The sequence below is a fragment of the Patella vulgata genome, chromosome 1 (genome assembly GCF_932274485.2).
Source record: "Patella vulgata chromosome 1, xgPatVulg1.2, whole genome shotgun sequence".
Lineage (NCBI taxonomy): Eukaryota > Metazoa > Mollusca > Gastropoda > Patellidae > Patella > Patella vulgata.
Genome location: NC_065879.2, coordinates 32,106,194 through 32,118,532, shown reverse-complemented (window position 1 = coordinate 32,118,532; position 12,339 = coordinate 32,106,194). Strand labels below are relative to the sequence as shown.

General features: G+C 36.1%; 1 protein-coding gene across 2 annotated transcripts in view; it reads left to right on the top strand.

The window, feature by feature from the left end:
* Positions 1-12,339, top strand: part of LOC126828354 (26S proteasome non-ATPase regulatory subunit 1) — a 253,794-nt gene that overhangs the window by 227,982 nt on the left and 13,473 nt on the right. For both annotated transcript variants that reach the window (XM_050558095.1, XM_050558091.1), the window contains exon 23: positions 5,831-5,933. In XM_050558095.1, the coding sequence (XP_050414052.1) occupies positions 5,831-5,933 (103 nt within the window). The remainder of the gene's footprint in view (positions 1-5,830; positions 5,934-12,339) is intronic.

Sequence of the window (12,339 nt, the reverse complement as noted above, 5' to 3'; positions counted from 1 at the left end):
GTGAAAATATGCGATCTTCATATCCAATATTTACTGGTAAGACACAATAAACATTTTATAATCACTGAGTACATGAGTCGTGTATTCTATTCTTTCAGCTGTCATTTGTAATGAACATACAAAGCATATCCTACATTACAATGCGGAAATAATTAATAATAGCTAATTCATAAACACCAAAATAATATGTAGAATAGACCAAGCATGTGTGCCAAAAACTGTCATTCAGTTTGAACTCTTGACATTATAATAAAGTTTTTTGAAATTGAATATAAATCACTTTATGTACATTCATATTACATTAATATGTGCTGTTTGACCCAGTTTCGCCTATTTTAAGGTTCCAAAGAATAGAGCCACACACCCTTTAAGTAAAGTTTTATGTCAGCAAACTTTTAGTTCTTAATTGTTTTCAAATTTATGTCCGTCTTACTCTGAGGTGAACTTTTGGAGCAGTACCATACAGTTATGTCTTTTCAGACATATTTTTTCTGTTTGTAATCATAAGCTTCAAATAGAAAACAAAATGAATAATTAGTGCCAACAAGTTGTTTTGTATATATAAATTGTTTATAAAATATTATAATTCTGTATCCTCCCTGTGTTTAGTGATATTCACGAACCTTCTTAGTTTATAAAACTTCGAAAAAGGTAAATTCAGATATGAACTATGGAACCTGCACTCAGCAGTTGGTATGTCTGCTCCATAATCAAGATATTAAAATTGAAAAATCATGCATTTAATCTACAGACCTGTAGAAAAACTATCTGTGTTTAGGTAAACCAATTCTTTGCTATCTTATTAACCCAAAAAGGTGCTTGAAAAACATGGTTTATTGGATGTAAATAGATGGTATCAAGACTTGAGTTGCTTTCACCACCTGGTGTTACCTTATCAATAACAACCATTAAAACATGCCTCCTCATACATATCTACAGTCCAAAGTGGACATAACTGTCTTAATCTCTTTAACAAAGTAGGGCATTTAAGTCAGTAGCATAAATTTGATAAGATTAATTAACACTTAACAGAGATTTTAATGAAATTCTGACCTTGACACCTACAAGTTTTGATATCTAGAAAGTATTTGTTCAGTTGTCTTGTCTCATTTTCCACACTAATCAAACAATATAGATATTTTTAAAGAACTGGTAAAAAAGCTATTTTATATTAATAAATTATTTTAGGCATCTATAATAATATTGATAGTAAGTGCACTTGTGATCTTTTATTAGTATGATAAAAGCACAATATTATAAGAACAAAAGTTCTACATTTGATATTAAAATGGCTTGACCTGTTTCATCTGGTTCCTATGATATTTATGTTATATGTGTTGATTTTTTTTGTGGCGTGCCAATCAGTCATTGTTCAAAATTTTACTTTCATGTTAAAGCCAATATAGTCGATGGTGTGTTTTTTTGTGACACAGCGAGCTAAAATACAAAAGTTATTACAAAGCAACCTCTTTTGAATTGAAACAGAAATGTTAAATTATATACAGTTTGCACCATTAAATGCAATGCAAGAGCTAAATCTGCATATTGCAGGTCTTTATTGGGCCTGAAATGTTATCTAAATTATTAATTAGACATTAATTAACTTATCCAGACCATAATCAACTCTCGATGGCATCGTTAGCCTGCAATGTTTATTGGATTAGGTTCCGATTTGCTGTTCGACTTCCATTCATGATTTTATCATGAAATGGATAATCGAGACTATGATTTTTATTGTACCGACTTTAGTAATGATGGTTGAGGCTAGGTCGAAAATTCAATCGCTAAAACCTCAGTTCAGAGTGGATCAATTTGACTGAAATTTTCAGCAAATTCCCTTTACATTATCTAGTTTTTAACTATTATAGTGAGAACTGTCAGCTCTTTATCTAATCTCTCATAATGTATCTTTAATAAAAAGAAGATTAACACTTTTAAGTTATAATGTATCTTATTCTTGCAATAGGAACAAATTAAGCATGTATTTCTTCTAAGTTAATTAGGTAATCTATTGCATGACCAATGCTCAGAACAGAGATGGTTTTTAAATTGCACTGATTTAGCAACAAATATCTGATTATTTTGTCTGCTCAAATCTGCATTATAGTTACAAGAATTCAGGAACCAACTAGATAACTACAAGCAATGGTACATAGGGATCTGGGAAACATTTCTCCTCTCGCAATCCCAGATTTCTTCAATTTCTCCCTGATTTTAAATTGTCATCTAGTAATTTGTCACCATTATACTACAAGAATAATTATTGAAACAGTGTATGAAACAAACTTGTGTTATAAACTGCAATCAAATGAACTATCCGAGAAAATAATGCAACAGTTATCAAAAGTCACCCTAGTATATAAACTTGACTTAGCATGTCAAACCTCAATAGCTGGAATTAAGTCTGAAGCAGCAAAATCTTGTGAGCTGTTAATTCATAATCGCCCTTATATTGTGTGTTGGTATTTCATTTGATATACATAGTGTACACTATCCTTTCCCAGTTTGGAGTCACTCCCATGACTAAAATTCCTCCTAAATTCCTCCCCTGGCTAACATTCATCTACTTTGGTTGAGAATCATTGTATTAAGGTGATTACCCCTGTTAACTACACAGACAGTGGGCCGCCAGTGAGTCTAACCTTGTTATAATCTGATTGATGTTTAATTTACTTTTTGCAGGTGTTGCATAAGACTTAATTTGCATATATATATATATATATATATTTGTAATGCAACTGCTATATTTAACCAGTATTTTGATTAAGTCCTGGAATGCTTCAGCTTCTTACCATCTTTATTGAACAATCCAAATTTTTCACACTTTTATCAAGAAATAGTCTGAAATGTTATGGTATGAAATTAAATACTGGTAATCTAGTTATAATTCTGTTGACTAATGGTTATTATTTAAAATTAAATTGTAATTAAATGTTTGTGCTATTGCAAATTAACACTTGTTTGCTTTTACCGTTTTAATAGGACAGTTTTTTTTTTATCATTGTTTATCTTTTGGGTTAGGCTTTTTCTATCAGTATCTTTTTTTTTTAAATCATAAGGGCAAGAGCATAAAAAATCAAATTTTTTTTCTTCAAAATATCTGAAATAGATCTCATTCTGTCTTCCATAGATATGATGTTGGTGGCACAGATCCAACCTTGCTTAATCACGGTTGTAAATTTAATTTGCAGTATCAAATAATATTTTAATGTTTTGTTGAAGTCTTTATGAATTAATCATTTTAAAAGCTAATTATCTGTAGTTGGACATCTACTGTTCAGGTTCCAATATTGATATTTAATTAGTCTACGCTTACAGTTGAGAACTTCTGTATCCTGTGAGAATTTTACATGTTCAGTGCTTGAAACAAAAACAGAGCTATACTCTTCCTTTTCTAGGTTTGCGCAAATCAAATTTTGGAGATTTTTATATTCAGTGACTTGACTATATTAGAATAGGTATTCTCAATTCATCATTTGTCATAAAAAGTTACAGCATGGACTGTAATTGCTTAGAGCACGTTCACAGCAAGGCATTGTGGTACAATTGTACTATATGTGTAACAAAGTACTCTATACCTTTCATCAAATTGAACGATCATTTAGGTGCATATAACTTATTGACAAGCTGCTGTTGATAATATATTATATTGATTTTTCAAATCTGTATATACTTCTGTTTAGTCACATTCTAATTAAACATGTAATTAATCCCATATGTCATTTACAAACTACATATGATGATCTGTGCACACGCTCCGCATTGCTTCAAAGGAGAATGCACTGGTTAGTTAGCATACCAGGGCGAGATAAGAGACAATTGCATGTATGATAATGAGTCTTATCTACAAATGTATTGTCCGAGGGTATATAACAAGGAGCTTGCTAACAGTCAGGGAGACGAGCAGAGTGGAGGAGAGATACAGATGAGAGAAAAGCAGAGAGTGACGGATGGACTCACCCGAGTTCAGTCGTTGCCTTGGCAGAGGGGCGGAATGGTGGATTTAATACTATTCAAAAAAAGTAGGGGATATTTGATTTTGGGGGCATAATACTAAAATATGCAAATGACTACGAAAAAAGTCACTATAGAACCTAACAGAAGAAACATTTCCAGTTACATGTGACGCCCAAACGCACCAATAGCTACCGCATGGAATGCAGGTGATGCTTGGGATCATCATGGGGGTCCAACCCAAGATTTGCACGACTCTGACTTTGTTTAATTGTTTTAGTGACCAGAAAACAAATTTTGATATGCGTCGGCTTACCAAAAATGAAAGGTTACGTGCCCTTGGCATGCTACAGATCGGCACAACACAGGTGGTTGTGGCGCGGACGATGAATGTTTCTCAGTCTGTCATAAGCAGGCTATGGTCCAGATACCGTGATACACAATCTGTACAGGACAGACCACGCTCAGGTCGACCAAGGGCGACAACTCAAGCCCAGGATCGATTTATCCGTACCTTGGCCTTGAGAAATCGTGTCATCACAGCAAATCAGATCAGCGCTCGTCTTCAAACAGACACTGGTGTGAGAGTGAGTGGCCAGACGATTCGGAATCGACTGCATAGGGGTCACCTTCGCGCCCGACGTCCTCGCGTGATCCCTTGTTTGAGAGATCATCACATTCAGGCAAGACGTCGTTGGTGTAGGGATCGTCAACACTGGGATAATCGACGCTGGAGCAATGTGATGTTTTCAGATGAGTCAAGGTTCACTGTTGATTTTTTGGACAGACGTAGGAGGGTGTGGCGTCGTTGAAACGAACGCTTCCAAGACGTTAACGTCATCAGACATGATCGATTTGGGGGTGGTTCTGTTATGGTGTGGGGAGGCATCACTGTTGCTGGAAGAACGGCTTTACATGTTGTTGCAGGGCGTGTTACAGGCCAGTACTACCGGGACAACATCTTGGCAGTCCATGTTGTGCCGTTCGCACGACGTCATGGCCGCCGTTTCATCTTCGAGGATGACAACGCAAGATGTCACAGGGCCAGGATCGTTACAGGTTACCTCCAACAACAGAACATCACCACATTACCTTGGCCAGCACTGAGTCCCGACCTCAACAACGTCCTGCCAATGTCCAAGAACTTGCTGCTGCGTTGCAACAGGAATGGGACAATCTGGACCAAAATGACCTTAGACGTCTCATTAGGAGTATGCCACGTCGGATCAATGCTTGTTTGGCAAACAGAGGAGGATTTACCCGTTACTGACTTGGTTGTGATGCTGTGGTAACTTTGCTGTTTGACCCCGGGTATCATTTTACCCTTATAATGGTCAGTCTGTGCCTTACTTAGTCTAACGATCATTTGGAATAAATCGATGAATGTGAACTTCATTTCATTTTGTCATTTGTTTCTTCGTCAGTTTCATTAGGTGACTTTAATAACACTTAAAAATCAAATATCCCCTACTTTTTTTGAATAGTATAGCTATGTACCGTCCTGATATGTCCCTGTCATAGTCTATTTCCCGATGTAGTTTAGTTCATGTTGTATCTATGTAACTGTTTGATATTCTGTTTGATAATCATATATTTACTGAACTGATCTCTGTTATCACTAAGATACATATGGACCATGAACCACAGCTTTTTGAGAGTGGGGTTTCTTGTTTCTTTTCCAATTTAGGAGGGCTTCTTTTCTGCCTTTTAGTTTTATTGCATTTTTGGTTAGCATGGTCTGTATGAGTGCATTGTATTTTAATTACCGGTAACAGCATTCACATTTTAAAGGATTGTACCGTTTGTTTTATTCTGAAAATATTTAAATCCTTTGATATTGAATAAATTTTAATCTCTAGTTACTGTATACTTTCAGGTTGCCCACTTCCGCCAGTTGTATACTAAAATCATCAGTGATAAACATGATGACATCATGGCTAAATTTGGTTCTGTATTAGCTCAAGGAATAATTGATGCTGGTAAGTATACAACATGTGTCGTGCAGTTAAATTTATTGGTGATATTCCAAACACTACAGAAAAATCACTGTGGCAGTGTACGTTGTGCTTTGTATTTATAAGTACCTAGCATTAAACAATTCTGCTACACACATTTATGATCCGTGGAAGCTTAACTGTTCCCATGATTGTCTTATTATTAAATAAACACCAATACTATAAATACCACATGCAGGGTTCAGGTTGACAGTGTTGATGTGACCAAACAACTACAGATTATTCTGTGGATTTGGTTTAGCTACTTTAAAAAAGTACCAGTTATCAGTGGGCTAGCTTGACTTTGTCATCTGAGCGCAAGTGGATCAAATATACCAGTTTAAAAGCCCTAGCTTCCTGATTTACTAGGGGGGTTAGATGGCTGAAAGGTTAGTGTGTGCACATTGTATCACAACGTCTGTCATTGAATCATCTGGTGTGGTTTTGATTCCCCGGTTGTACGTGACAAGCATGTCGCCCGTCCAATCTTGTGGATTTTCTCTAAATCCTCCGGTTTGCTCCCACTGCTTACACGGAAGCGAATCATTAAATAAAATTGAACCATATGTTAGTCTCGAAATGACCTAGTTTGTGTCAAGTGGACTCTCTCTCTGGCTCCTGGTTTATCTTGCAGTCTAAATGGATTGGCTTATAATTGCTAGCTTTATCTATATAGATAAGGATATGTGTATTTTACTACTTTTTTGCGGAAATTAACTAAAATTACCTAACCACTGAAAATGGTTCTCAGAACAGTTTTTTAAGCTGGTTTCGCTAATTCTGTGTGAATGCTGTACACTCCTGGCTTACAGATGCTTACTTAAATACAGATATCTGAACAACAGCATATGACACGAATAAAGACAGCTGATGAGCTATAGATAAGTCAAGGGATTAAAAAATTTACCTTTATCCAAGGTGACATTTTCACCAAGAATGTTATTGTGAACTTTGCTTTAATTGGAATAAAGGAGGGCTGCATCCATGAATGTATGTATTATTTATACCTATCAATTCTTGAAAGAACCATTAAAAGTCATGACTCAGTACATTCCTGACACTTGCCCTCAATTTCCAAGGAAATGTTTTCAAGGAATCTGTCAAGAATTGATGGCAAACTGTAGAAATCCCATACAGATCCTGTCACATATTCCAATATGTTCATCTAGTTTCTAAGTGAACTGGGTAACTTCTAATGCATAACTTGTAAATTGTTAGTTGTTATGCAGAAGAACCATTGATTTTAATTATCAAGGGAATTTTGTCTTATTCTTTAAAAATGGGAAAAAAAGTGAATGTGGCTGTTTTCAAGAAAGGGACAAAATATAGCTTTTCTACTTTGGATTAACAGAAGGCTTACAAATTAATACAAACATAATTTTACCTACCCGGTATTGTTTTTGTTTAAAAACTCAATAGTCTGGATTTCATACCATGTCCACAGGTATCACCCATGCTTCATTCAAGTATTATTTTAATTACTGTTAATTTATAGATAAAAGGTTGACAAAGGGCATTTAATTTTATATATTTGTGCCATAAACATTCCATTTCCTAAACCAAAGAGGGGATTTTTCCAGCCCAAAAGTTATGAGATTTGTAATCTTGTTCTCTATGGAAGGGGCTATACTATATACCGGAAAACACCATGTTATAATGAATACCGGAAAAACATTAAATACCTGAAAAAACCCTAAATACCAGAAAGCACCCTAAATAGGTAACTCGAAGCCTGGTCCTCTGAAAAACACCAGAAAAACCTAACCCTAACCCTAACCCACCGCTGGTCCTCTAGAAAACACCGGGAAAACCTAACCCTTACTCCCCGCAAACAGAGGACCAGGCTCTGGGTTAGCTATTTAGGGTGTTTTCCGGTGTTTAGTGTTTTCCAGTATTTAGTATAACACAGTGTTTTCCGATAGTTTTTCGGTGTTTTTCGGTGTATAGTATTGCCGTATGGAAGTGAGAAATAAAAAAAGATAAACTGTTTTATTAAATGTCTGATTCTAATATAGCTTTTCATATTTCTTTTTATTTTAGAGGATTTACAATTAATTATTATAAATTATTTTCTGTCTTTCCATAGAAGTTAGTTGTCCATTTACTGTGCAAACAGCTATTTCTAGATATTTATTAAGAAAAGGTTTTGATAAAGAAAAAATGGTTCCTAAAAAAGCTCCTGTTTTGGATGTTCTTGTTACTACAAATGGGTTTAATTTATTATTAAATGTTGTTCAGCCCCCTTTCCAATATATTTCTTCTGTTGACTTCCAAGAATTTTTTTTATGTAAATCCAATTTCTTCATTAATGGGTTATTCCAACACAAGAATTGACTGGCCTAAAGCAGTTTGACCATTTCCTCACAAATTGTCCTAGTAATAGAAGGTCTGTGGGCAGGACCTTATTACATCTTGACTGGTTCTATTAACAAGAAGAAAGAAGATGGCCTGTCTCAATGTGATAAATCTAGTTGTAGCTGCCATTAGGTGTTTGCTGAAGAAATCTGATTTACCTTGGTGATGAAACTGAATGATTGCTTCAGAAGAAGACAAAGAGAAGCATCTTGTTTGAGATGGTCTTGTGTTACCGACTTGCAGTCTCCTCTTTTAGTCATTCGACAAATTTGTACAAATTTCAATATCTAGTTGCAAGCGCTCAAGTATCAACAATGTGTGAGGTTTTCTTTGATAGCATTTATCTTATATGGTTCACTTTTTCTGCATTTTTTTGTATTAAAAAGATTAATGAATTTAGTTAGTTTTGATATATTGCACTTTCTGTTGTATTACATAAATATTCAAATTAATTGGGTTTTTTTTTTTCTTTTTTTATTTTGAAAAAGACAAGACATCTTTGATTTAGGTGAAACATGAAAACATTCTTTATTGAAATAGGATGACTGGTTTCAAAATGTCTTTCAACCTAAAATGTAAAATCAATAAGATCCTGCTCCTTTTGGGGTTGTGTAGTTGAAGCTGGAATCTGAACAAAAAACATTAATTATGAAATCAAGAGCATGAACTGCATTATTTATTGTCCTGCATAGCCCTCTTCGTTAGTGCTGAAAAGTAAGACGTTAAAACCCAGTTTATTTCGTCCATTATATTTATAGATGTTTATAATAGCAGGCTATTTTTTCCATTTACTTGCTGACAGTACGATTTGTAGCTTGTGTGAGATGATCGATTCAATATGTCAAATTTTCTCTTACTAAGTAGACTTTACAAAAGCTGGCATTTTCAAAGTTGCCCACTTCTAAAATGAAATATATTATTAAAAGTAAAATGTAAAGAATAACAGATTTGAAACAAATGGGATGTCACCAAATTGATCACAAAACTGTTCACATTTTTGACAAATATGCTTACTAAATATTATATTTTTACATAATAAATGATTTTTATACACCCACATTGAATTGTGATCTAAGTTATATTGTATAATCTCTCCCCGTTCGTTACAATTTGTTGCACATTGTATATACTCAGTATGAATGCTAGCGGTTTGCTACTTTGGCAATGGCGATTTTACTTCATCTGTGGCAATAATTATTGTTAAAAAGTCGCCACTTTGGGGAAAAGGCCTATGTGCTCCTGTTGAATCTCTGTTTCTCCTTCGTGCGCTTGCCTATTTAACACAAAAAAAAAACAACCAAGAAACCAATTAAAAACTGCTAAAATGATGTTATATGTATAAGAAAGCATATAGACAGGCGCTATTGTACTGTGACCATTAGTAATCATTTTGTTCATAGGCTGAAATTATTATATGTCATTATTAATGTATTGTCCAATCATGTCTCACTGAATTTCGCAAGGTTTACAAAATGGCTAGACATTCTTCAATACTTTTTGCTTCAGCAACTAAACTATCACTCCTAATTGGGTCATTCCATTAATGAGCGGTCTAATGTGTGACATATGTACTAAAATTTTAAGTAATCTCAATCACTGATAAAAGTATACCAATAATAGGAGTAATGTATGCCATTTGAGTGACAGTTGGTGGTTTTCCACTGTCTTGTTCCAAAGAAAAGATATGAACATTTTTATGCGCCAACATTTTCATGTGGATGTATATTGTTGTTGCCCCTGTCTGTCAACAATTTGTTTGTGGGGACTACACAGGTCACAAATTTTATCTGATTTTGATGAAACTCATAATATAGGGCTATCTCCCAAAGATCTAGGTTCCTTTCGATATTAGCATGTATCAGACTATAACTTCATGGATTATGGCCCCTGATTCCGTGAAAAAATTACGTTTTTACTTTGTAGACACTCAAGAAGTCACAATTTTTATTTGATTTTCATAAAACTTAAAATATATGTTTATTACCCAAAGATCTCTATTCCTTTCGATATTTGTGCATATCGGACTGTAACTTCTTGGTTTATGACACCTGATTGTTTGAAAAATCACGTATTTAGCTTCTGGACCCTCTAGAGGCTACAATTTTTATCCGATTTAAAAAAAACGTTCTATTATGTCACCGTTACACCATAATGAAGGTTTAGTTCAAATTTTGTGATAATCGGACCAAAACTGTCGGACAAAATGGCCGCCCCTCATACGTAAATAGTGCAAATATATGGTATATCAAAGTTGTGGACCCTCCAGATTTTGATGAAACTTTAAATTTATGTTTATATTACAAAGATCTTGGTTCCTTTCATTTCAATAATTGCGCATATCCGAACATAACTGCCTGGATTATGGCCCCCAGATTGTTAGAAAAATCGCATTTTTAGCTTTTTGATCCACTAGAAGTCACAATTTGTATTAAATTTTTAAAAAACGTTTAAATATATAACCGTTATACTTAGACATCAGTGAATGGTGAGTTCGAATTTTGTAAAAATCTGACCCAAACTGCCAGACAAAATGGCCGCTCCTTGTACGCTAATAGTGTGAAAGTATGTAATAACAAGGTTGTGGACCCTCTGTAAATCACAATTTATACTATTCAAAAAAAGTAGGGGATATTTGATTTTGGGGGCATAATACTAAAATATGCAAATGACTACGAAAAAAGTCACTATAGAACCTAACAGAAGAAACATTTCCAGTTACATGTGACGCCCAAACGCACCAATAGCTACCGCATGGAATGCAGGTGATGCTTGGGATCATCATGGGGGTCCAACCCAAGATTTGCACGACTCTGACTTTGAATGTTACAGTCATTGTGGCATTGAATTCCAGGGTGGAAACATCAGTTTAATTGTTTTAGTGACCAGAAAACAAATTTTGATATGCGTTGGCTTACCCAAAATGAAAGGTTACGTGCCCTTGGCATGCTACAGATCGGCACAACACAGGCGGTTGTGGCGCGGACGATGAATGTTTCTCAGTCTGTCATAAGCAGACTATGGTCCAGATACCGTGATACACAATCTGTACAGGACAGACCACGCTCAGGTCGACCAAGGGCGACAACTCAAGCCCAGGATCGATTTATCCGTACCTTGGCCTTGAGAAATCGTGTCATCACAGCAAATCAGATCAGCGCTCGTCTTCAAACAGACACTGGTGTGAGAGTGAGTGGCCAGACGATTCGGAATCGACTGCATAGGGGTCACCTTCGCGCCCAACGTCCTCGCGTGATCCCTTGTTTGAGAGATCATCACATTCAGGCAAGACGTCGTTGGTGTAGGGATCGTCAACACTGGGATAATCGACGCTGGAGCAATGTGATGTTTTCAGATGAGTCAAGGTTCACTGTTGATTTTTTGGACAGACGTAGGAGGGTGTGGCGTCGTCGAAACGAGCGCTTCCAAGACGTTAACGTCATCAGACATGATCGATTTGGGGGTGGTTCTGTTATGGTGTGGGGAGGCATCACTGTTGCTGGAAGAACGGCTTTACATGTTGTTGCAGGGCGTGTTACAGGCCAGTACTACCGGGACAACATCTTGGCAGTCCATGTTGTGCCGTTCGCACGACGTCATGGCCGCCGTTTCATCTTCCAGGATGACAACGCAAGATGTCACAGGGCCAGGATCGTTACAGGTTACCTCCAACAACAGAACATCACCACATTACCTTGGCCAGCACTGAGTCCCGACCTCTCCCCCATCGAGCATGTCTGGGACATGCTTGGACAGAGGTTACGTCAACGTCGACAACGTCCTGCCAATGTCCACGAACTTGCTGCTGCGTTGCAACAGGAATGGGACAATCTGGACCAAAATGACCTTAGACGTCTCATTAGGAGTATGCCACGTCGGATCAATGCTTGTTTGGCAAACAGAGGAGGATTTACCCGTTACTGACTTGGTTGTGATGCTGTGGTAACTTTGCTGTTTGACCCCGGGTATGATTTTACCCTTATAATGGTCAGTCTGTGCCTTACTTAGTCTAACGATCATTTGGAATAAATCGATGAAT